The 26,952-nt window shown below is 40.2% G+C and overlaps 1 protein-coding gene across 3 annotated transcripts in view; it reads right to left on the bottom strand.

Annotated features, from left to right (window-relative positions):
* Nucleotides 1-26,952, bottom strand: part of LSAMP (limbic system associated membrane protein) — a 671,549-nt gene that overhangs the window by 24,770 nt on the left and 619,827 nt on the right. For 2 of the 3 annotated variants that reach the window (XM_047725483.1, XM_047725492.1), the window contains exons 4-7: nucleotides 25,579-25,713; nucleotides 16,257-16,377; nucleotides 15,615-15,763; nucleotides 8,402-8,437 (exon numbers count right to left, since the gene is read on the bottom strand). In XM_047725483.1, coding sequence (XP_047581439.1) covers nucleotides 8,402-8,437; nucleotides 15,615-15,763; nucleotides 16,257-16,377; nucleotides 25,579-25,713 — 441 coding nt within the window. The remainder of the gene's footprint in view (nucleotides 1-8,401; nucleotides 8,438-15,614; nucleotides 15,764-16,256; nucleotides 16,378-25,578; nucleotides 25,714-26,952) is intronic. The other variant, XM_047725497.1, reaches the window with a different exon arrangement.

The raw sequence follows: 26,952 nt of genomic DNA on the forward strand, positions 1-26,952 counted from the left end.
ATTCCCTTACTTTTAACCCCCACTGGTTTATCACATTTCTTTTCTTTTTAAAACAGGCCAGATGCAAAATAGGATAAGTAAGAAACTATTTGGGAAAGAGTGTGTTTTTTTCAGATTTTGAAAGTTAATTAGACTTAATTAACTTAATTCAACTCTCTCTGAATTCTAGACTTTGGTATGGACTGGAATGTTTACTCCTCTCTTTTCTCCTTTCTGCCTTTTAAATGTCCTTCCCTGATTGGTCTGGGCTAACTAAGCTGTCTCTGTCCTGTGCTCCCTGAATACTACACAGGTACCCTAAACTTAGCAAACCTTTTTCGTGCCTGCTTAACACATCATCTGTTACCCCATCTTGTCTGTAAGCTCTATGAGTACAGAGACTGTGTCTAGCTTGTTTTCCACAGAGACAATACAGTCTTGGTATTCCCAAGATGATGCTCAGAGTTGGCACATAGAAAGTACTAGGGTAGTTGTGTTTTTGAGTAGATGAATGGTGTGATTGACATATTGTGCATTGTAAGGTAAGCTGGGCCAGAAATGAACCTGCACTGCCCACTGAGAATGAAGTCTCTTTCTTGTGTTCCTAATGGTTAGAAATCTCGAGAAAAAGAAAACGTGGACTCTAAAAGAAACTCTACAAAGCAAAAGCAAGTGGAGAGTACATGTAAATACAGAACAAGAAGTCACACTATTAACTGAACTGACTTAGCACGGTTGATTCTCTAAGGGAAGACTGACCTCCAGTGAATGAGACCGCTCTTTTTCAGCATTGCAACAATGAGCAGCTTTCAATGACGAACTTACCTGTGTTCTGGAACTCCAGGGAGGAAAATAGAACAAACCTCCCACGTTACTCCTCTCTAACTCGCAATTCAACATACAAAGATACCGTCTGATTTCTTCCTTCCTTCCTTCCCTCCTTTTTGTTTTTCTTTCTTCCTGCCTTCCTTCTTTTCTTTCTTTCCTCTCTCTCTCCCCTTCCTTCCTCCCTCCCCCTTTCCCTTTCTCCCTCCCTCCCTTCCTTCCTTCCTCCATCCCCCCCTCTTTCTTTTTCTTTCTTTCTCCCTTTCTTTCTATAGGTGTTTCTGTTCTCCGAACTTTCCCTGCTCCCAAGTCATACAAACTCTACACGTATCATTGAGAAAACATTTTAGAATGGTCAAGCAACTTTCCAACATAGAACATGGCTGGGACTGCTTGGTGCTTTGTGGGCTAAGGAGGATGGGATGGTACACAGAATGGGCAATCAGCCAAGACATAACTCTTTCCTTTTACTACTTTTTTTTTTTTTTTAAACCCACGAGATGCTACTGTTGCCCCAAACAATGTCTCTTAGGCAGTTTAGAACGTCATACTGGAACTGCAATTGCAAGGTGAGTGGTTAATTTAGAGCCATTGTTACAAGCATGGGACAGTTAGAGTAGAACTGACTGACAGCTATGATTTATAGTAAAGATACTTTGTTAGTGGTAATGTCTAGGGGTTAAAACACACATATGTGTTACAGAGATGTGGGAAGTGTTTTCTTCTACAATCAGCATAGTAATAAGCAGAACAGTATAGTAAACTATGGTGATGCTTGGCTCCCCAGGGTCCAGTTAGGAAGCACGATGAATGACTTGTAAAGTCTCTCCCCCTACTGACTTGTGGTGGATATAAGCTGACAATTCTCAGTGGAGTCCTAGTGAGTGGTCTGCCTACTCCCATCATACATCTGGGTACATATGAACACCTTAAATTGGAATTCCAAACTCATTATGTCATGCTGTGTTCCTCCTTGGCAGGTGTGTTTCTTCACAGCAGTATACAAGGGGAGATGTAAGGTGGGAGCACTTAAGCCGATCCCCGCCTCCCCTGACGGAGGTGCTTGTTTAATTTAATACCTACAAATGACTTGTGATGATGAAAGACCACTGTGAGGACAGAGTGACTGTATAAGGGAAGTTGTTACTAAGGTTAATTTGTATCTTGCCTCTTCAGAAGTAGATGTGTCCTCCAGATAGATGGGATAATGGCTTTGCTCGCATGGCTGCTAACCAGTGTTTAGAAGTGAATGTTATTACTATCAAAACTTTTTCTTTGGTTTCATTTGAAGGATGTCAAAGAAAAAGTATATATGTCGGGTGAGGTGAATATGGTGAAAAATACAGAGTAAAAGAAAATCAAGAAGTACAGAGAGCAGGAATATGAATTTCAGGTAAAATAGAGAGAGCTCAAGGGCAGACTAAAATTCAAGTTTACACTTTGGGGGTTATATGAGGACATTCGTCAGGAGCTGAAACTGTCTACGTTTGAGTTCCTGGAGGGTATGCATTCTTTCTTTTTGACTCTAAATAGTGCCACTTCCTTCAAGGACTCTTCCTCCATACAATGTCTCTGAACATAGAGCCAAACTCCCAAAGAAAGGGCCTCCTTCCTGGCTATATCCAGCTCCTCACAGCACCACGTTGCCCACCCGTTAAATGGCACACTGATGCAAACACCAGGGCCAGCTCAGCTGGGGGTGCCCTGGAAAGACCAGAGAGACCTGCTTCAGCATTTTCCATCCATTCCAGATCCCGGTTTTCTCACCCTTTGGGGCGTCATGCCAACATTTTCTGCTGCAAATCTCACTGAGCTCTTCTTAGGCAGCTTTATTCCTTTTAATTAAAAAGACAAGACTGTCAATTACTTAAACTTAATCCCCAAATGTAATTGTTACTTTGAAAGATTTTTTTTCCCCATAAAGCTCATAGAAGAGAAATATTTCCATCAAATTAAAATTTAGTGGGAGCTGGGATTTAAAAAAAAAATATTCATCTTCAAATCCCCGCTGACTCTCGAAATCTACATAGCACAGCAAAGCCTAAGTACAGGAGGCTCACCGGGAGAGTCTGACTGGCGTAGGCAGAAACAGACTGGGAAAATAGGAAAAGGCATTAGAGAAGAGTCCCTGTACAAAAAATTCTCCTACGTTTACACGGACACTGTAGGATTTTTAGCCATTTAGCTTGAAGCTAAATGTAAATTCTGAGAGGTAACACTTCCAAGCTGCTGCTGGACATTTAAATAATAGTGTGAATACATTTCAGGTTTAGTCTTGCTGGCAGATTTGAACAGGGAAAGGCCCAGAGTTGTTCAGGGAACACAGCCGAAGGAAGAATGCAGAGCTGAGATGAGCAAGGCACAGAAGTGGTTTCAACAGTTGGGTCTGAATCACCGTGTTGGCAGGTGAAGTATTGATTCTAGGTGAAGTATTGGCACAACTGTCCCACTTGGTTCCCAGCCACTGAAGAAAATCAGGAGGAAGTCAGCCTGTTGCTCCCGGGAAGGGAATCAGAGAGGTTCCTCAGGTACCAACGTCAGCTCTTAACGATCTTCATGTGTGTTAGTCTGGGCCCGTGATTTTGCTGTAAATTTGCGTTAACGCTACTTTCCAAGAACTATCAGTAAACAAGCAAGGTTCCCTTTTTCCTCCACCAGCGAGTGGGAAAACTAAACTAAAACCTTCCCTGGGATGCGCTTTATACCTTGCACCAGGAAAAAGGGCACTTTCTGTAGAGTGAGGATGCTGGATTGATCTGACAGGTGGTAATATGCGTGATAAGGTCTCCCTGAAAGTATCAGCGTGTGTGCCTGTGTATGCGCGCGTGTGTGCACACGCATGCCACACAATAGGGAAGGGTGCAGTGTGAAGCTTTTCTAAGTGTAATATTATGATGTTGGTGAAAAACAATAAACAACATTTTTTATCTGGCCGTGAGACACTTCTGTATTTAAACCCATCAGCAGCGGGCATTTCAGACATTCCTAGAATCAGTCAAAAATCAAACTATGATGAAGCCACACCAAACTTGTAAATAGCTAATATCCAGGCAATCGGATGTAAGTGTGCCTTTAAATATCAGTACTTTTAAAAAATGTAAGAAGTATGTGTATACGAGCACGATTATTTTAAATTCAGTGTGCTTTCCTTCTAGGAACTTCAAGCTCTTTTTTGTATATTGTTTAAAAAACACTCTGAGCTTGTAGGCATGAAAAGTATAATTTCTTTCCCATTTCACAGTTGGAAAAACTGAATTAAAGAGAACAATGCTAGTAATTATCCATGATTAATAGAGGTGTGTATGTAAATCAGCCTGAATAAGTGTGTGAAATTAGATGTGCTGATGCCAGATACCTCGGCTCATGTTTTTTTAAAGACGACTGCTTTCATATAAATCTCTGTGTGAGTCGGGCATACGTCTCTGTGTTGAGTATGTCTGGAAATAGACTTTGGAAGAATCTATGGGTATTAAGGTAAAAGTATTATGTATTATAAGCATACTCAAAATAAATTAGATGAGTGTTTACAATTCATTAGATACGTATCTGATGACGAAGCATACCTAATGGTTATTTATAATGCACTACAGGTGCGTTACATATGTGCCTGGATGCCGCAAGGTATAGACAGTAGTTTGGGTGTACTTTGATCATTAAAGAGTGTGGGAGAAGGTGCATATTAGTTTCTTAGGATTGTGGGGATTAATTGAGTTAATACATGCAAAACCCCTCAGAACTTTATTGGTACATGAGATGCCCACTCTCTGTGTTAGCTATTATTGTTATTATTATAGGAGATGGCACTGACGTTATAATAAGGAGCTGAAAAGAGGCATTTTCTCATTGATACCTGGGATAACATCCTACGGAAAATAAATGAAGTTGTAGGGATTGTCTAGTTATCTTTACGGCATGCACTGACTTTAGGATTTTTCTCCCACTTTCCTTCCATCTCAGTGGAGTCTGGTGTCAGAGCGCCCAGTGAGAGCAGGTACGTGGCCTCCTCCTACTGGCTTTTCTGGTGCCAGGCCCGCCCTTAACGATGCCAGGCTCCCTTTGGGAGGAAACATGCCAGGTGGACCTCAGATTTCTGCACGCCTGGTTTGTTTGTGGGTTGGATTTTAATTTTTTTTTTTACACTTTAATTTTGGGGGTTTTGTTTTGTTTTCTGAGAAAGCTTTAGACAGCTGTATTAATCACGCAAACCCAGCCATGTGCAATGTGTTTTATCAATGGAAAAACAGGAACTGAATGGCAAGCAGCTGTGAACAAACCCAGTGCAAAGCCTGAGCCTGGAAGATAATCTCAACATTTCCCAAACCCACTCGCCACGCGGGGTTAGTGAATGGAAAGGCTGTTCACTTGGGATAAATAATCAGATGGGAGGCAAGCACGTGAGACACAACCTAGGGTTATTAATTTTTTTTTCTTTTTTTAAGTTGCAGTGGTGGGAAAAGGATGGGCTGATTGAGTCCAGAGAATCCCACACTCAAGGGGATTCCTCACCTAAGGGTGATAAAAACAACACAATGGTAATTTGTCTTTGTCCTTTCTCTTCTTCTACTTCATTTTAACTTTCTGCAGCTGGTTTTGTCACCTCATTTTGAACCTGTGGTCCTTCTCAATGTGAAGGCCTCCCTAGGTGCCCTTCCATCATGAAAGGCTATGCACAAGTGAGCTTTTGGGGAGGAGACAGGAGCAGTAGCATCACTTCCCAGGATTCAGAGGCCTCAGGAAAGGATCTGAGCCTAACAAAATGAGAAAAGTTTCCTCAGTCACTTAGAGCTGACTCTTTCCTCATTTTACAATTCAGTGGATTTTCTGCAGTGATATAGTCAGAGGTAGTTATGCAAATATATGCAATTCAGGACTCATTTCAGAATAAATAAACCTAAATTAAAATTAATGGGGAAAAACACCTATCAGAAACAGATCAAGGGTGGAACACTTATTTATTTATGTATATCTTTTAAATTAAGAAGCAGGGAAGTACACTGATTTTTTTTTTTTTTTTTGGTCTTGTTTTTGGCTGAATAGGAAAGGACATTTGAAAATTTCTGATTGGTCACAGACCATACAAATTATCCTTTGGTGGAATTCCAGTATTATTATTATCACTGCAGAAAATCAAGCAATATGATGAAGGAAGCCCAGGAGAAATACATTTGATTTATTGAGCCTTGTTTTTGTTTAATCACAGCTTGAAGGGGTTTAGGACTGCATTCCTGCTGTGACTCTGATGTTTATCCCCAGTCAGCTTGATGAGCTCTGTAGAGTGGGGTTGGGGGTGGGGAGACCCTCCAATGAAAGATATTAACAGTGAAGCAGCTGAAATTAAACATGCATTTCTGTTACTGGAACAGAGGAGGGAAAGTTCTCTCTTTTTATGATGGGTGGATGGAAAAGGACTTTTGCATCAACCAACTGTTTATAGACACCTTAGGCACTTCATGGTAGACACGTCGTTTTCTACGTAAATGATGACAATATACAGTATTTAATTAAATGAAGGTGTTTTGTCCTTTAGATACAACCAAAGTGAGGTAGGCATGCTTTTCATAGATATTTTGGTATTCCAGTGGCACTATAAAAAGAGTTAAGGATCCTATATGTTAATATTTGTTCCCATGGAAAACTGCATTTCACATGGATTGCCATCTTGATTGGACAGAAGAGAAAAAAAAAAAGGATTTAATTTCTACAAAGTTAAAGTCCTTGTAAGAAACAGGGGATTTAAGAGGACATTATCTTTCTCTGTCAGCCTCACACATCAGCTATCCCAAGTCTCCATGAACAGCTTTTCAATTTCTACCAGCAGAAGCCCGAAGTATTAGTAGTGAGATAAACTACAGTCTCTATATTGGATCTAAAGAAGCTATCTACAGTCTATCTACAACGTCAAATCAAACCCGGGTCATTCTCCAATCAACAATTCAGTGTGTGGGAAAAGATCAAGTTCAATAAAATCCAACATGCTCCATTCCAGGTCCAGACTGTTTTTCAATATCCAACAGCTGTCCTTTGTGAATCGTGACTGACTTCATTTTGTTCCATGTTATATACATCATAAAGCATGATCAGATAAACATGTGAGTTTGTGGCTGCAGAACTGCTCTCACAAAGGCACAGTGACAATGTTCCAAGCTCATCTTGGATGGAGCATGACCTCTTTGAAAATGTTATCCATTGGGACAAATGTGTATGTGTGTGTTTGTCATGTCAAGATATCTGCAAGATGGCAACATGATAAAATGGTGTCAATCTTTGCAGCAAAACTAGAAGATAAATGTCTTAAAATAATTGTGGCATATCAGGAATTCAAAATAGAATATTTTCAACGAACACGAAGTTTCATGTCAAGTCTAAAAAACAGGCACATTTTAAGTCTTATTTTTAGTATCTGGGATAAGAAACAGATTTCATTAATGTTTTAGGGAACAATTTTATTCAACAGAGTTCTTCTAAAAATAGTTTGGACCCTTCTTAAAATTTAAGAATAACTTTTTTATTAAGCTGTCTAGTTGATCCTTGAAACCTTGCAATCCTCATTGCAAATGTAATTAAAATAAGTTTGCATATATGTGAATACATACATATGCAAAACATCACGTTATTGACACTGAACATCCTCACCGAATTCTGGCCTAATTTTTAGTTTGGGCGAGTGTTAATGATACATGATCCGTGTTCAAACTTATAAAACAGCAGCTTTCTACCTTTAATTCTCAGCACACTTCCTTTATAGTGTATACAATAATCTTGTTTAATTGGATTTATTTTTTTCCACACTAGGCCCCGCATGGCCTACTCTCCATTTTTTCTCAGGTCTTTGAGTGTTATTTGCAAATCACTTTTCTGGAATTTAATTTCAATGGTAGGTTGGTTTCATTTCAGAGTTTTTTGTATTGTTTTAATTTTATTTGCCAATTTGCCTTTAAATAGCCTTAAGCTAGAAGGCTGGGGCTATAACTTGCATCTAAATGTGATGTAGGAGGCAAAATTTAATTTGAGTGTGTGGAAAGTTTTATGAAAAGGAATACAGAATGACTATCTTATTTTTTCATTTGTATTTTCTAAAATAGTCATGGTTAAAAGGAAAGGCCCTCAGATTAGCCAAGGTTTTCAGAAAAATGAATGTCCTTGTAACATGGCTGAGTTCAAACTTCGACAGCACTAGATAAATTCATTTATACAATTCCAAGGACTTCAGATTCAGATTGTATAAGCCTCCAAATGTGAGGGTGGCCAGTTGGAGGATTCGTATTTTTATGAGCTGCAGAACGTAACTGGCTGTGTTCCAAATATGTGAGTCCACAGTCACCTGTCATACATACTAATTGAAGAGAAAATTGCTTTCTGAGTTTGGTGTCATCTCACCAGCAACTGACCAACTTAAGTCAGATGACAGGTCTGTTACAGGCCTATCAGCTGGTGTGGGGACAATGGATGGACTCTCTTTTGAAGGTTTAAAGAAAAAAAAAAGATTTCTATTGTATGTGAATTTTGTGAATCTGTGTCCCCTGGTTTGTGTTGTGCACATTATAGATGATGGAGAATGACCCAGCAACAGAATTACAGTCATAAAAATCATACTGACCTTGAATGGGATGGGGGATTGTGGGTGAAACACGCTCTATAGGGGAAAAATAGTAAGCATCATGGAGAGTTTATATAGATCTATATCTATATCTCTTTCTATATATATCTTACTCATGTTCAGCTACTCAGATAATTACAAAACAGAAGAATTTCCAAGCTTATAGGATTATATCTCCCGTGAAGCATTTGTCTGTTCTTCCTGCCAACACCAAAGTATCGGAGAGCTATTAGTAAAATTTTAAATCTAAAGCCTTTAAAAAAAAATTAGCTAGAGTAGGAAACAACATCTTATTGTGGTAATCCTACACACAGGATCCTACCCTAGAGTGAAAAAACTCACTACCGAAATTACAAGTTTTTTGGAGGGCTGGGTTGAAGGTATATAAATTAGTAGTGATCACATTCAGTCATGCAACTTCATCCTGGTTCTGGTCTCTTTAACTCATGACAGATGGACCCATGATAGCTAAGGATGCTTTTCCTCTCCCTGAGCCCTACAGCTCATATCAGCTTTAGCCACATATGTAGAAAATTTATTTTGGGAAATACTAATCAACTTTTCCCTCAGGTTTGTCTTCCGTTCTAACACCAGTGCAAGGGTAATGCCAGGGAAATAAGTAAATTGACATGATATAATTTTATTTGGTCTTTTCTTTAATGCCACCCTCTTGTGATAATACAATCTCACCTGAGATTTGATCAACCAACCAAATTTACTTGATGATACACCCTGTTGAGTAAGAAAAAGCATTCTTTTTTTTAAATTTATTTATTTATTTATTTAAGAGAAAGCATTCTTTTGAACACTTGAGCTTGAGCTTACGTATCACTCACAGTCCCATCCCCATGCTACTGATCATAAATTGATTGTGCAAGCAGAGCTCAGACTTGAAGATATCCCCTATTTATCTTATCAAAACCCCAGGTTTAACTCGAAATCCTCCTCTGAGGCTCTTTCAGAGAGCAAGAATGGTGTATTAGGGGTCGCATGCATTCCTCGCTGCCCAGAAACCCTATAGTGCAATATAATTAGCCTGCACTTTATATCCCTCTTAGCTGTTTGGTTAAATAAGGACTAATGATAAATTGAAATCAATAAAAATCAAGGTAATATTCAAATTTGATCTGCCTGCCATCTCATACCGTCAGTTTAGGAAGAGTAGATTTTGCCTGGAACTTGGACACTCAGTACATCGGGATGCCAAGAAAACCTGGTCTCCTTGCGGAAGGAGCTTTTCTCTAGCTTGGCTGAAAGTTGTAGCTTAAACGCCAAAGTTTCCTAAGTGCATTAAGATGGAACAGGTCAATAATAGCGCAGTGAACAATTGTGTCTTAGTTACACAAGTGTCAAATAGAAAAATGGTTTAAGCCTCCACTGGTTACTTGGTATTAAGTTTCCAGCTTTGAAAATAAATAGCTAAACTGCTTTCAGCATTTATGGAGCAGCTGGAAACTACTGTCCCATACAATACTCTATCTACTGTATTTTATTTTTATTATTACTATTATTATTCAGATTGTTTAAATGACTCAGCTTAATATTTTCTCATCACACTGTTCACAGCTGGGTAAATGCACTCTGCCCTCATTTCCGCAAGACCATTTATATCATTTATATCACTGAAATCATCTCACCCACCCTCCTCTCATCACCCTCTCAATTGTTTCTCTGCTTGTTACCATCATCTTAGCTCCACCCTAATTCTCCTCATCTCAGTCCTACCACACCCCACTGGTTACTCTCATTCTCTAACTCCATCTTACTTACTCCTTTAGATGCTTCCCCACCCCAGCTTTTCATCCTTATTCTTCTGTCATCACTCTGCTGCATTTTATAATTCATGCCCAGGGTTTGTGGGCTCTTGGAAGAGTGTAATGGGAAGTGATATCACTTAAAATGAAAAAGAAATTCTTCAACGTTCAAAATTCAGAAGTGGGGGAGGATAGGAACTTAGCTGCTATGTGCTTTGTCTTTTGGTTACTAACATTTGGGGAAGTCAGCCGAGCTTAGCAGGTGATTGGAAGGTTCTTAGGAACAGAGCCCTAAAGTTGACCCCAGAAACATGCTGTGGCTCTTAGAAAGACCCTTAACTCTGATCATCAGTTTCTTATCTGTTAAGTGTGTGTGTGTGTGTGTGTGCGCGCGCGCGCGCGCGTGTGTGTGATTGGTTGATTCTGCTGGGACACCATGAGATAAATGGGGCATTAACACTTAAGAAGAACCTCTGAATTAAAAGCACTTGAATGACAAAGGCTGGAGTTGATGATAAGGTATATATATGGAGGTAATTTATTAAATGAGATATGATTTTCTCTTCTTTTTCAATGGGTATTGCGGATGTTCTGTAAACTTTTTGGAAGTCAGCACATTCCACACCTATTCCTGAAGCTAAATTACATCCCAAATGCCCATCTATTTCTTATTGTAGCCACAGAGAGCCCTTGTAAAAAGTTTGCAGCCAGTCTTTCAAACCGCATGTGGTAATGTTCCAGTAGCGGCTCACATTGTTTTATTATGTGTATGTGGCATCCAGACATAGCTGGTTAAGAGGCTTTGCCAAGTCTTAACTAGCATCATCAAGTGGTATATATTTAAACCCTGAACCCCTGAGGTGATAACTTAAAATGGTTTCTAAACAAGTAGGGGAAGCCCTCATTTTAAGGGCTCTCTCCAGCGCTGGGTTGCTTAGGTAATACTTGAAATTTAATCAAGTATAGGCTTACAAGTTAATGATCTTCTAAAATTCAAAAGAAAATTTGAAAACCTCCTACACACTGATGTGGTATGGCTCAGTGTAGATTTCTCTGCGTTTTTATTTTTTTGTACTTAATAGCTTCAAAATGCCTTCCCAGTCACACATTTCTCTAAAGCAGAGGGTAATTGATTAGTAGGAGTGTCCGTTAACATGTGGGAATATTCCCGTCCTGAGGTCAAGCACTGATCACTAGGCTGGAATATTAGTTAGGAATCTCAGTGTGCCAAAGATAAATCAACAGTCTAACTAATCTAGGGGACCCGTGTTGGTGGGGGTTAATGGAAATGAAATGGGAGGTGGCCAACATGGAGTCTGAGGTGGGAAGGGATGTGACAATATTTAGTCCTGGAAAGACCTCGATAAGTGAAAAAAGGAGAAAGAAATTATCTATCTCCTCACTTCCAAACTACAAAAGATACATTTCCTAACATTTTCTCCACATACACAAACTTAGGTAACATATTGATCTGGAGCCTGGATTTTGGAAACAGATTACTTGTTTAAATCCCAGCAGCTTTACTTAGTTGCTCTAGTTGCTTCACCTCTTTTGTGTAGTGGAGAAGTAGGAGTCCCTACTAGGACCGACAATGAAATGAGATCATGTATGTTAAGTGTTTAGCGCAGGTGCAGAGCACCTTGAAGAACTGACTTGATCAGGAGTGACCACATTAAAATCATCACCCTATCCTTCCTCCCTATCCATTGTGTTAAAAGTAACTCAACATGAGCATGGAAACAAGATAGGTTTCCTTTGTGGGTGCATTGTAGTCATCAGTGTGGAAACAGAATCTGCAATGTTCCATGTGCTGGGGATGGACCTTCTCTTGGCATCAACAGAAAACTTCCTCCATGTGGTGCATATCCCGACAGCTAAGGAGGACTAAGGAGCTGAATCTTTGCTGGTACACACTGTACTGTTGGACTAATGTGTTCAGAAAAATTACACAATGTAATGCTTTTCCCAGGATGGAGAAAAATATATAAAGTTGGATATGATACAGCCTGAGGTAGTACAGTTCTTGATAAAACAATGCTGGAATGTGTGGACAAGGAAACAAAGGAAAGAAGGGTACTTCCATTGGCTTAGGAAAAAATTACTGTGAATACAATGTATTCTTGCACTTTCATTTAATTACTTTGACCCCTCTGGAGAGCAATATTGGAATAGACAGTGGAGGACAAGAAGAATCCGTGACCGCAAACTGACCCTGCATAAAAAGTCAGCACGTGTCACTGAGGTGGACACTGGAAATGTGCTGATACCCCTGTGAAGATGGATAATCGAGAACTCTTTCGGGTCTCTGGCTCTCCAGTTTTCCTGGCTTTCTCCTTCTGGCTGGTAGCAGCTCACCAGCTGCCTCAGCTGCTCTGGACCAGCTGGGTCAGCACAGTTCCCCTCTACCCATACAACGCTCTCTGTCAGGGCTGTGGTAGCCGCCCCTCCCAAGCATCTCTCCCCTTCTGACTCTGTTCTGTGGAAAAGTACCACCACCAGCAGTGTCTTCCTTCTTCCCATTCAACCCACCTACTCTGAGTCCAAGTAATGGGCAATCTGTTCACTTAGGTACTTCCTTCCCCCGTCCTTCCCTCCTTTCCCACCTCCTCCCACCCTCTTCCTCTCTCTTTCTCTCTTGCCTGTGTGACTAGGGTTCCATAGACCTGTATTCCCAAGGATTCAGCTAATGAATATGGCTGTCACAAGGGGCCTCCTTGTGGTCACAGTGGGGTAGGCATGGTGGAAGCACCTTTTCGGTTGGTTAAGAAGTGCAGCTTCCCCCTTAACATGTCCATATTTGGGTCTTGGGTCTAAGAAAGAGGGCAGTAGTTCCATTCATTTTCATCATGATGCCTCTGAAACTTTCCCATATGGTGGGAAACCAGTTACAAACCCAATGCTGATGCATGTGCTGCCCAATGCAGAGTTGATGCTTAAGAAGGCTGCTCTGCAGAGGGCAGTGTGGGCCCATGGGGAAACAGTGCCCCTTTAATTATGGTGCTGTGCACTTCTCTATTGTATAATTTCAGGTGAGCTCTGTGAAGTCACAATGTGATTATGATACACTTGCCCAAGTCTGTGATTCTCAGCTTACAAACAGAGATTCTGTAAGATTCTTGGCATTTTTTAATTTTACAGGTGGGTCCTTTAAATGGACTTTTATGACTAGGGCAATGGTATTAGAGGGCTGGAGATTACCCTTCATCACCACCAGCACACTAGCCGTAGGTATCTCCATTATCTCTGACCTAGCCCACCCTTCCATCCTCCACCTTCCTCTCTCCGTCTATAGGTGTCATTTTACTATTTGAAATATATTAGCACGCTTCTTCTGGGTGGGATACAAGGAAAAATACTTTAATGCAAATTATAGTTGTTCACTTTCTCTAACCCAATGGTTCCACTTTCTCTATGAAACCTCTTATTGTCCCTACAGAACCTCTTATTAAGTGTATGTCGTTCTACTTAAGCAGGTTACATTAGATACGTCAGAATCTTGGATGTAGAATGGAGGCTGTTTCCCCCCTGTTTATGGAATCCCTGATGTCAAGAATGAAACAAGTAACTACATTTCTTAATAAATACCTTCTCAATTGTCTTGAGGTATTAGTGTGTCTAGCCGAAGTAAAGAACACTACTGATGTTTGGTCTTTGGAGACAAGTAAACAGGGATATGAATTTTAAACTTTGTATTAAAATTCATATGATTTTAAACTTCAAGTGTTTGTACGACTGTATGCCATCAAACAGTGATAGGTTGAAATCAATGGGAATTTTGGGTGAGAAACTGAAGCCCAGATTTAAAATAGTTTGTGGTGGTTGTTTTTTATAAGCAGAGTTGGATCTTGAACAGTTATAAAATGGCTGTAATACTTCATCTCAAGAGAACTTTCACTTAAATTGATTTTTCTCCTAAAAATGTATGTATATATATTTTTTCTTGTAGGCTCATCTAAATCAGATAAAGCAAGATGGAAACGTCTCTCCTGGTCGTAGTATTTCTAGCTTTTCCAACTGAACATGTGCAGGAAAAAAAAAATTCCTTGTGGTTTGTTATTCCAAAATAATAATAGTAAAATGTGAAAGATTTATGCGATCTGAAGAGAAACTAGAGTATCCAAAATAATAATAGTAAAGCTTTTGGACTATCTCTTTTAGTCAAATGAACTTTCTGGCCCAGCATGTGCTAACTCTTTTGTTTTACTTTCTCTGATAAACATTTTCCTATTCCAAATTCCGTTTTCTTACTGCGAGTTTTATGATCAGCTGGATGGGACTGATCACTAGAGAACTACGTAAAAATAAGAGATTACTAATGGAACCGTAGTTCCATTGCTTGCTTTCCTATTCCAAATGTGTCATCTTCTCCTAATCTCACCCGTCATCCTTCTGTTTCTCAGGGGGCATTTGTGTCTATGCTCATAGCTTCAGGGCCAGCAAGGGAGGGGGTCAGATAGCTTACGGAACAGCTACTACAGAGTTAGGCTCTGACGTGGGCTCTCCTACGAATACCAGGAAGTTAAAACAACTGAGTCCTCTTCAGTTGGCCTTAGGATCTTCTCTGGTCTTTGGAAATGCTCCTCTCTCCTACCATTTTATCTCTTCCAAAAATATGTCAGGTAAGTAATGTTTCCTGCTGTCGTATAGAAACCTTTCTGCAGCCATTTTTCTTCCTTTAGATTTTGTATCATGTTTTAATCATTCACTCCATCATTTCTCCTGTGTTGTTAGAAATACACTTTCTTTTCCTAGCCTCTCCCTTCTCCCGGCACCTTACCCAGACTCATGGAATTTTTCTTCCTCAATCACTCTTATTAGGGCCATTTTTTAACTGCCATCCATGTTCCAAGATCTTACATCACCTCTGTTCCTTTTTTTTTTTTTTAAATTTTTATTTTTTTTTTAAAGATTTTATTTATTTATTTGACAGACAGAGATCACAAGTAGGCAGAGAGGCAGGCAGAGAGAGAGGAGGAAGCAGGCTCCATGCTGAGCAGAGAGCCCGATGCGGGGCTCGATCCCAGGACCCTGAGATCATGACCTGAGCCGAAGGCAGCGGCTTAACCCACTGAGCCACCCAGGCGCCCCATCACCTCTGTTCCTTAAGGAGATTTCTGTTCTTTGAATATTCTTACAGTTAATCAACCGAGGGGAAAATAAAACAAAACACAGAATTTTTTTAAGAAGTGGAAAAACAACAGCGACAACAAAAAACCACAAAGTAGTTATCAAAAGTAAGCCAGGAGATGGAGAGAGAAATTATCTCATTTGTAAATCCTGCCTTGTGCATAGGGATCAAGGGCCCGTGTTTTTGTTTCAGTGACTACATTCTTGTTTTTGTGCAAGTTTACCTTTAATAGGTAACGTAGATGATAAGATAAGTCAATGATATTCGAGTTTTCCACTGGAGAACTAGTTGACTTGTTCTCCTGAGTCAGGCCCTACTTAGGCATACTTACTGAAAAGGACTAGGCTGGCATTGGTGACCCCCAGATTGTTGGCAGCCACGCAGGTATAATTGCCATAGTGCTCCTCAGTGACGTTGGTCACCGTCAGGGAGGACTGGCCCTCCGTGCTCTTAATCTCAAGGCCATTAGCGCTGTTTATCCTGAGTTCAAAAACAAAAGAGTAAAAAGAAACACTGATGAAGACTTGGTGCAGTAACCCCTTTTTTATCATGATACTGGAGGACATAGAAAGAAATGTAGTAGTTAGAGCTTGTGGTTTCCTGCTCAATTCTTTGTTTTAATAGTGCAACCTCATATCATCAGAATCAATGTCCACTGACAGAGAAAACTCGGGAATGGATGAGTTTCATCGGGCTTTGGTTTCTGCTACAGGTAAGAAAGACATGCAGGTCTTTCTAGGAAAGTTAGGAAAACTTTCTAGGAAATGACTCACTAAGCACCTACCTCCCTCTTTGCATGTAACCTGAATGCCTTAGGGCTTTGGGTTAAGAACTACAGGCCCCAAAGCACTTGATACAGAGATGAGAAAAAGAAGAGTTTAATAGTGTTAACCCACATCATGACAGCGGAACTTGGTTTGGTCCCCAAGACCACCTGGTGGAGCGATGGGTGCCCTGCCCATTTGGCACATACCTGGTGTCATCCCGGTACCACTCAAAGTCAGGAGCAGGCACTGCCGAGGCCTCACATTTGAGTGAAGCTTTCCTCCCTGTGGTGGCTTCATTGCTCTTGGACTCTGTGATAGTGGGAGGATCTGTAGGAAAGACAGGCACACTGTTGACACTAGAGTCAGAGGGGGCTGCCGAATTTCCCTGTGAGACAGACTCAGAAAAGATGATCTGATCTGAGAACTGCACGAAAGGAATAGTCTTCAAGCCTCATTTACATGAATTTTGTGATCAGCTGAATGGCACTGATCACTAGAAAAATAAAAATAAGGGATGATTAATGAAACCATAGACTTGCTTTACTTAAATGGGATACTTAATAGGGTTTTATGGTGATGGCATTTAGGATTTCTTTCCCTACTCCAATAGACTATCAATTGTTTCAAGCATAGATTATAATATTTAGATGGTTTTTTCTTTTCATAAATTCAGAGGTGATACCAAAGGACTTGGGATTTTAAATGTCTAATTTGAACAATTTTTCTTTCTCATCATTATTATTATCACCATTATTGTTATAGTTTGAGATGGTAGTAAGAAGTCTGGTGAAAGTGATAGCGGATTAAAGTTCTCTCAACATAAGTTCAAACAAACTAGTGTTAGATGCTCACCTTTTTTTTTCTAAGTGTTTCCTTATTGCTAGGACCCAAGTAAATTGTGCTTTTGTGTGTGAGTGTGCAATTGAAGCGTACCCTGGCACAGAGAAGCTGCTTGGTGTGTCTTGCAGTTGCGCTTGCTGGCAGTTGTACACTTGATATGTTCTGCTTAGAGTTGGGTCTGCAAAGCTGTAGCAGCCTTGAAATGAGCTCAGAAACACATCTTATATTCTAATTTGCCATGATTCTTTCAAACAATCCTACAGAGGATGGAACAAGTGTTTACAGGTCCGGACAGCTGAGCTGGGGTGGTAGACACAAGCTCTTGCCTTGATGATGCTGTATTTGTACAGGTTATGGACCTTCAAGGAGAAAAGGACTTTTCAGTCCAAAGGTCATTTGGCAGGAAATGGCAAGTTGGCTCTTTGCACAAGTCAAAAATAGACCCAAACAGTCTATTTAGATTTTGTAGAGGAGAAAGCTTATTTAGGGAAATTAGCAAAATAAACTCTAGTACACAAAATTCATTTAAATCTCTGCTCTTCAGCACCTGGTCTGGCTCACTCAGTTTTGATTTTTGTTTTCATATACAAAACTGTTTTCCAAGTTCCCTGCCTATAGAAGACTCTGATCTTAGTTTATTTTTTTTAAAGATTTTATTTATTTATTTGACAGACAGAGATCATAAGTAGGCAGAGAGGCAGACAGAGAGAGATGAGGAGAAGCAGGCTCCCTGCTGAGCAGAGAGCCTGATGCGGGACTCGATCCCAGGCCCCTGGGATCATGACCTGAGCCGAAGGCAGAGGCTTAACACACTGAGCCACCCAGGCACCCTCTGATCTTAGTTTAAAAGGACGCACAAAACCATGAGGTTAGTCTGCAGTTTTCTCTTCCATTTCATTTTCATATCAGCTTGGACATCTTGAAATTACTGCCAGAGAGAGGAGGAGTTAAAGCACATTTGGATAAGCATCACTAGCCATATGTAGACAGATGTGCCAAAGTGGGTGGTGGAAATGGCTGTTTTATTTTAGACCCATCTACTCATTTTTGTAAAGACACAAAAAAGTAGCCAGATGAGGGGAAAGAACCCTGGATTGGAAGCTAGGAGTCCTGGAATTTAATTTCAGTTTGGTTGCGTGGACCTCCCATCACACAGTTTATCTTACTGAGCCTTGGTTTTATTACCTATAAAGTGAGGGAACCACACTTTAATGACCTCTACTAACCCTTCCGGCTTTAAAAACAAAAACAACAACAAAAAAAATCCAAAAAACAATTCTAGTCCAAACTGCCCATCCTTCACAAATGGGCATTTGGTATCATTATGACCCAAGTGTATGTTCATACCCATAACTTATTTAACCCTTAAATTATTAACTTTTAAAATTACAGCTTATTTATCTGTTCCATGAGTTAGGAGTCAGGATTAACAGTTAGAAACAGGAAACCCGAGGTCATATTTTGCCTCTTCTCTTAAACAGAACTATGGCCTGCCCAAGTGTCTACACCAGTTTGAACTTTTTCTTTCTCTTCTTTTGAAAGAAAGAGTTAGCTTTAAATGATCTCCAATGGTTCCACTTAAAATTCTTTCATTTGGTGATTTGCTGTACGGATCATTAGAACACATTAGTTCAAAAGATCATGGAATAATTGGTGGTAGTGGTGCTGGTGGGGGAGGTATTTGTATAGAGATGGGGCACTGAACAGAGGTTAAGAGCTTGGATTTAATATTTGATAGACATGAGCTCAAATCCAGGCTCTATACCTCACTGTCCTTCCTCATTACAGAAGATCGTGCTTTGCCCAGAGTCACTTTGCCTCACCTTCCTCAAATGAGGATGCTGGAACCAGAGGCAGGGAGGTCCACTTGGAGAGTACTGAAGGAACCCAAGATAGCCTGCACTAGGTTTGTGATAAAGGGGATGGAAGGGAAAGGACAGAATTGAAAGATATGAAGATATGAAAGATATGAAGCCTCAGAATTGACAACAATAGATATGAAGGATGAAGGAAAGAAGGAGCAATGTCAAAGGTAACACCCAAGTTTCTGGGTTGGGGATTTAATGATGCCATCCACTTTGAAAAGATCTGTAAGCAGAGAAATAGATGACCATGAACAAATACTAGTTTCCCATCCTTACCTCTTCACTGTAGTAGGCTCTGAAGCTGCCAACGATTCCACAATTTGTAGCATGCTGGCCAAAGAGATAATCTTGCTTTTGATTCTATTGATTTGTTTAATTTCTCCGTGTGTAAAAGGAGTTTTAACCAGTGTTTGTGAGTTTCTGGAGCCACATGGTTATGAGTGACATACCCTTAATGATGACTACCTTTTTGCTAAACCAGCCCTAACCTGGGTCTGACTCCATACTTTCCATCACTTCCACCTCTGACACTCATGTCTGTGGCAACTCAACAGAATAATGCCATGGTACATGGGCCCCAGCCCCTCCACCATGGGATGAGGAATCCATCTTATGGGAGAGTTATTCCTCACTCTGGATGTTTCCTTGTATGTGGTGGGAGCTTATTTAGTATACCTCCTTGTTCTGAGACTCACAAGGAAGGAATGATTTTGACTGAAAAGTCTGGAAAGAATAAATGAGATTTTTTTGGCCCATCTCTTTCCTTACTTCCTTTTGGGACCAACCTTCTGGCAGGAAACAGAGATTCTCCTCTGTTTCTCCACACTAAACTCTTATTCGGGCTCTCTCCTTCCTGCTCTCAGGTGAGTAGGCTCTCTCTCCTTCCTGCCCCATTTCAAGGCTGCCATGATTGGAGAGATAAGTCCCCCACACTAAGTACCACTGCTAACCATCTTGATCTCTAATAATGGGGGCAATTGGGCCTCTCATACATCTCCTTTACTTATTCCTCCATTAGTGTAAACCTGAATACCTATGTAGTAAGTTACTTGTTAGCTCCTCAGAGACACCAGGATGGGAAAGGTGATAGCGAATCAGGGTTGAGCACTTTTAGGTGTATTAATTTGAGGATAGGATGACACTGGTCAATTACAAAGGCCAAACACTTGCTTCTCTCCTTGAAAATCTAGGATGTGTCTCCTACCAAGGTAAATTCACAGATAATGATAAATGTACAAAGAAGTCATTGTTTCTAATATTCCTCAGATGACACAATGGTGCAGTTCTATTCACTCATGGCTTATTGGAATGAACATTTCAAAATTCATTTGTAATGAATTTTGTATAGGTGAAGCTAAGAAAAATTATTACAAATCACACTGCAGCATGCCTCGTATAGTTAAAATAATAGATGTCCCTGCTCAAAATATTGTTATAATAAAAATGTGGCTTAGTAAAAATTCTGCAGAGTTCATTGTTATTCTTTACGTGACTTTGGAATAGCCTACAATTTTCAAAAGACTCTTCCAGTCTTTATTACTTCAAAATGCTGGGTTCTGAAAATATTAATAAGGACTTTCTTCCTCTTAAATCACCAACAACAAGAGTTTTTCAATTGGAATGAATAGGATAACAGCGACAGTGGCCTAGCAAACCAAACATCATTCTTTCAATCATCCTAATTTTGGGAATAATAATATAAAAGAACAAAATTCTTAATAAAGGTCTCAACTTGTGGGCATTTACCATGTGTCAGCACTCTACTAGGCTTTCGGTATTCTTTTCATCCAAATAATAGCTTTTGGACATAAGGCTTATTAACCCTAGTTTATGAATGAGAAGACAGACCTACACAGGGTTACTAACTTGTCCAAGTTCACATAGCCAGCATTTGATGGAGTCTAGATATGAACCCATATTTTGAAGCCTATGCTCTGAACCTCTCTGGGCTTCCATTTCAATGAGCTCCTTTAAAAAGTAATGAATTCCTAATAGGGACAAATAACCAGTTAGGGGAACATGTTGGTAGCTTAAAAGGTAAATGTTCTATTTCTATTATTAAAAGGTACCAAAAATGGCACAGCATGCAGTGACTTAAGGGGTATAAACCCGCATTAGAAATCAGGAGTTGTGGGCTCAGTTTCTGCCTGTGCCATTTAGGTTGTCATCACCCAGGGGTGACATGTTCATCTCCTGGGGTCCCCCACCTATAAATGGTGCTAATGACCCTTGTGATCTGTCTCACAGGTTTGATGTAAAGATCAAACGAAATCATGTATATGAGAGCATGTTTAACCCCTGAAGTGATTACTTTTATTATTAGTATTGCTATCATTTGATATTTATTACTTGTATTTCTATTATTCACATGGTGTTTTGGAAGGAAAGAGGGCTGTGGAGTTAGACCTGAGTTAGAATCCCAACTCTACTTACCACTCACAAGTTCTTTGATTTTATGGCCAAGAATGCTTATATTCTCTGAGCTCTGTTTGTGTCCTCTCTGTAAGAGGGATGATTTGATTATCTTTCGGGGTTAGTGTGCAGTGGTGCACCAACAGCGCAGGGGCAGAGAATAGAGACAATAAGAAAGGTACTATCTTTAGAGAATTTAGAAACAATAATAGAATGAACTCAAAGTAATCTTTTTTTTTTTTTTTAAATCACTATGTCCCAGAAATAGTAAACTTAACATAGTAAATAATGTCAGTGATAAAGTAAATACCTCCTTGCTGGGGTAGTTCAGACCCAATACACCTCCCTCCTTGGTTAGCCACTGTCAATGTCATGATTACAGTGACTCCTACAAAACCTCTAGCACAGTCTTGGTACTCTGAAGGAATTCAGAAAACCATGGTTCTTGTTCACGTTGCAAAGTTATGGTAAAAGATTGTAATACTTTGGATTCATACTATTTTCTCTGGGGGTCCCATAATGGAGTCATAAGTATGAGGACATGTCTTTACTGACACCATGCCAAATATAAGAATAAACTAGAGGTTGGCATGGAGAATGCATAGCTGTAGTTATGAATATCCAGAGAAAGTAGCCAGTCTGGTTCCATAATGAGCAGTCATTTTCCTGAAATCTCATCATTAGGTGATTTTTGAATCAAAGCACTGAGTTAAATGCAGTTAAAATGCATATATATATATATATTATCTGGAAACAAAGGATGTCTCCAGTCCCAATGGTAAATTCTATGGTAACTAACCCCTGCCTCCTCTCGTAAATGGCTATCAAAGCTTAAGGGTGAGCCTTAGAAATGCCAGCATCCATGCCCCACCCCCATCTGTGTTGAGTTCATTAGTTCTGGACATCAGTGTGGAGGCAGAGCTGAGTTCACATGGAGACAAGTAGAGGGGGAAAGAAGTAATAGCTTGGTAGTGTCAACCTAGTTGGAGACATCATTGTGGGAAGGTGGAAAGCAGGAATCTTCGCTGGTTAATGGGATGGAGGGAAGCCTTGAGAATTGGGGGCAGCTTTGGAGAAGTATTTCTGCAGAAATAGGAAAAGAGTTCAGTGTAAGGAGAATCCAAATAAACTTAACAGTCTGCATTTATTGAACGTTGACTATGCACTAGATAGGATCCTCAGGATACTGGGCACTAGGATGAGGTAAACCCATAAGCAGCTACTTTTAATCCACTGTGAGAACTGAAATTGAGGCAAGCTGTCAAGAAAGGACAGTTGTCTCTAGGGATGGTACCTGGAAGAAATAAGCAGCTGTGTTGTAAGTAAGACACAAGAAACCAGAAGTCCTGTCTATTGTGCTAGGAATAAGCTTATTTAGTTGAAGAGATTTCAAGTCAATAATTTAGCTTCTGTAAACTCCAGGACCTCTCACAACGTAGAAAATAGATGTTGCATGTCAAATGGCTATATGCAATGCTATAAACCAACTGTGGGGAAGGATTATCCAAGAGAAGTAAAAAGGAGAGACCGTAGAATCCAGCTTGTGAGGTAAACAGGGGAAACTGTTATGTCTACATCTTTTACTTACTGCTCTAACTTCTCAGTGTTCAGCAACAAATATCTGTTGGCAACTGAGTAAATGAATCAATGAAATGGTCGTAGGAGAAAATTACCAGCATTGGAACTTTTTTTTTCCAGTGGTACTCAGGGTCTGTTTCATTACAATAAGCGATTTAGTCATTATTTATCTTAGCCATCCTGATCCCTGAACTAATTCCAGACCCTGAGTTTTGAAAAGGAAGAGGAATCACTTTAAATAATGTGACACTTTCACAGTACATAGGCTTAGATGAAGTGATGCAGGTAATACTGGGTATTTCTTGGTAGGAACAAGTTTTGCTAGCCAGACCTGGTTCTGTAATTCAATCCCGGAGACTTTATCTACTTAATACAACTATATTTAAATAGGACAAATTGCACAAACAGTACAACAGGTACATGGCTAGTTGTTCTAATGTGATACAAACCCAGCTGGTTGAAGTGAAGTGCTGGTTAAAAAAAAGGTGACCTGAGTTTGGAGAAATGTAAAGAGGGCAGACCTTACCTGTGAGTTTTTTACCTGCTCACTCAGTCAACATTCACTGAGAAATTTTTATAAGGTCAGGTATGTGCTAGGTGCTACTGGTTAGGGCATCCATTCTGTATGTTTAACTAAACTCATAAAACTCCGTGTAATTTGTTGTTAGACATCTTCTCAGAATCTTGATGTTCTGTCTATATTTTTCCATGGTTCACTCATCACTAGGAAAAGCTCATTTCTTCATAAAAGCTTTTTCTTAAAAATTATCAGTATTTTCTTCTGCTCTAAGTTACACTGTGGGGACAGTCAAGAAGGAGCAATGTCAGACTAATTGCGCTAATAATAATAGGGCCCGGGCGGCTGGCTTTGATCTTGGGAACCATCTGCAATGCAGACCACTTTGATGTTTCACACAATGGAAGCATAAATATTTTCTATGTGCTCCATGATTGGACTTTCAGAAATCTAATTAAGATGAAGGTCAATTAAGAGAAAATGAAATCTTAACTCTAAAAGTCAGAGAAGAGGTGGAAGAGGATGGCATGGCTGTGTGTACATAAAAGAACCTAACTAACCTAATTATAAACTTATATAAACACCCACAGAAATTGCCTTTCATGTGAAAAAAAAGATCCTAAAGCATTTTATAACACTGAGATCATTAATGTGTCTTTGAAACACACCCAGCATTGAAAAAGAATAGTAATACTGGCATTTCAAAACTCTATTCCTAAAAAAAAAATCGCAGGCAGCTACAGGATAAAAGCAATTCAGAGCTCATCAGATGAACCCCTTGCTTCTTGGAAATGATTGCCATAAGTGTCTATGGCAGAGTCCTATGTACTGGATTCTTCTAGGAGTGGGGTGAAGAAGATTTCACTGTCTCAGAAGGCTGCACGGTTAAAGCAGGGCAATGAGAATGGAGCAGCCTGGCATAGACCAGGTCACTTTAGGCAAGTTTCCTCAGCTCTCTATGCCTCAGTTTCCAAATTCATAAAGTCAAACTGATGATGTTTATCTCATGAGTTTACTGTGAGAATTAAATGCAATTCCATTAGTCCAGTGTTGCACATCGTAGGTACTAAGAATTGAAAATGCCTTCTCTTCTTCCTTCTGAGAACATGGGCTTTAGAATCAAATGGGCCAGAATCTGAATCCACTTTCTTACACTTGCATTGGTGGTTCAGTGGTAGAATTCTCGCCTGCCACTTTCTTACACTTGCTTCCACATTGGAAAGGCAATTTTACTTCCTTGGGCTTCAGAGTCTTAAACCCTAAAATGGAGTCAATTCTATTACCATGATAGTGAATTTATATAGAATCGCTGGTATAGAGGTGACTTCACGGAGGGCTTAAGATAATGGAAAGTAACTCATCATGGTCTAAACTATATTTTCAAATATGGGTTAACGTGCTTGTGCATGTGTCTTTGTGTGCCTATATACATGGATGTACATGTGTTATATGTGCAGATGTATGTATGGGTGTGTAGGGTATGTGTTTGTATGCCTGTGTGTGCACAAAATGCATAGGAACTATAAGGATGTTCCTTTGTCCCTGTCACTAACCAGGATTGTGTGATGAGGGAACTTGAATTTGAATGATGTGAAAAGTCACTCCTAACTGAACAGGGTAAACGAATTCTCTTTATTCCTTTGCTGGGTGACACATATCATATGGATCCATCCCCGTCCCCTGTCTTTTTGAACTACATCTAAGGATCCTTTCATCTGTGAAGTTCAAAGTATGCCCATTACCTATGCATCTTAGTGAAATCTTCGTCTCTAATGCCCATACTTTGGGACAAATAGATAACCAAACTAATTTATCAGGTATCCCTTGTAGCTGTCAGGGACATCGGATACCTGACCACAGTGACTTAAATTTGTTCTCAAGGCCAATTAGTTAAATAGCAGAGGAAGGGTTATTGCATTCTGATAAACAATGCAATAAGAGAAATTCCAGTTGAAGCAGAATTGAATTGTTTCTTTTTCCAAAGTAGTGTGACCTTGTTCTCCACAAAGACCAAAATAGTGATTGCCAGAAATGCTGGGGCTGTCTGATCATGTTTTCTTAATTCTGTCGTCCCAGTAAAAGACAGATTGTATTGTTAAATGCATTATGGGTTATATTTAGAGTTGGTAGAGTTGATTTCTCTCATTCAAGGGCCAAGTCCTGTCCTTGGATGTGTCCATGTATAAATGTACATCCCTGACCCGAGGAGCATCTGCTTGAAATGCAATGTTCCTTTGCTAATGGGATCTTTAGAGCTTGCCTGTGGTGGAGGTGGGCCCTGGGCACACAACACCTGCTGGCTTTTGCCATACTCACAGTTCACGGTGACCTTCACTTGTCTGACGTCCGCCGAGGAGACTTCATTGGCAGCTTTGCACTCATATTTGCCTGACTGCTCCCTGGTGATGCCAAGAATCTCCAGATATTCTTCTTCTCCTTCAAACTCTCTCCCTGAAAAACAGAGATTTGCTTGGTTGTTTTTTAGGTTTCAAATATGCAGTAGGACACCCATGTTTTCTTTATAGAAGCAGTAAATGCCCACGACTTTTTAATAATTTGACAATGTGCTTGTCTGAGGTCAGGTCCCACAGAAGCAGACACCAAGACAAAAAGTCACGTGAATGTGATTACAGAAGGAACATTCTCGGGAAAACCCACGAGGGGAGTGGGAAAATGGGACCTGGAAGAGGAAGAAGCCAAGAGAGGGTGCAGGTCACATCCCACAGAGGGTAACTTGGTTTAATCCATCAGGGAGCTCTGGGAAGTGCACACGTCCTACTCAAACTTGTCCTGACTGAGCGTCAAGAAGCTGAAGTGTTTATGCATCTACACCCATTAGTCACTGGCTAAGGGCTCAGAACATGTGGGAATTGGGCACAGAGTTGTAAGGGTTCAGAGGGGCTACTGTCAAAGCTCTGTTGCTATTAATTACATCAGGTGGCAAAGCACGCTTCTGACCAAAGTTGTTGTTAGGAAAAGTGGTTTCCTTTTGAGAAAGGAAACAGGCTTGGCGCAGTCTTCTCCCTCAGATTATGTAGAATTCTGTTTACAAAGGTTGTGTTCAAGACCCCGTCTTGCAGCTATGGTTTCCGTGCTCGGTGTCAAACTACTTCATCACTGAGACTTTCATTCAGGCCAGGATCCAGATGCACGAGGAGGTGCTGCTGATGCTGTGCTTTGTGTTTTGTGACAGACTGTGGTAGGGAGCTCAGTATCCCTGGCTTCATCAGTTGGTATTAGGGCTCTGGAGGTCCTTTTTGGAAAGTTCCATGAAGTTGGATGTGACCATTTAGTAATGAATTTAGTCATGGAATTTCAAGATAGGGAGGTTTGTTTAATTCCCCTCCTGTGGAGTATAATTGACTAAATAACTTTCTTCTTGGAGAGGGGTGGGGGTAGGAAGAGAAGGAATAGGAAGCGGGAAGAGGGGAAAAGGAACAAAGGGAAAAGAAGGTGAAGGGGAAGGGGGACTGAGCAGGGGAAGAGCTTGGCCAGAAAGGCCTCCTGACTTTAACTCCAGCTAAATTGAACCCTCTTTACACCAAATTACAAAACCCCATTGTTGTTGGGTTAGGATAAAGCAGCTGGGAAGGGTGCAAAAGGACACAGTCCTGTCCCGTGAAGACATCTTGCTCTTGGTCATGCCACACTAAAAGGTACCAATTCATAGCTTGGCTCAAATGCCACAAG

This window comes from Lutra lutra, chromosome 1 (assembly GCF_902655055.1).
Source record: "Lutra lutra chromosome 1, mLutLut1.2, whole genome shotgun sequence".
NCBI classification, from domain to species: domain Eukaryota; kingdom Metazoa; phylum Chordata; class Mammalia; order Carnivora; family Mustelidae; genus Lutra; species Lutra lutra.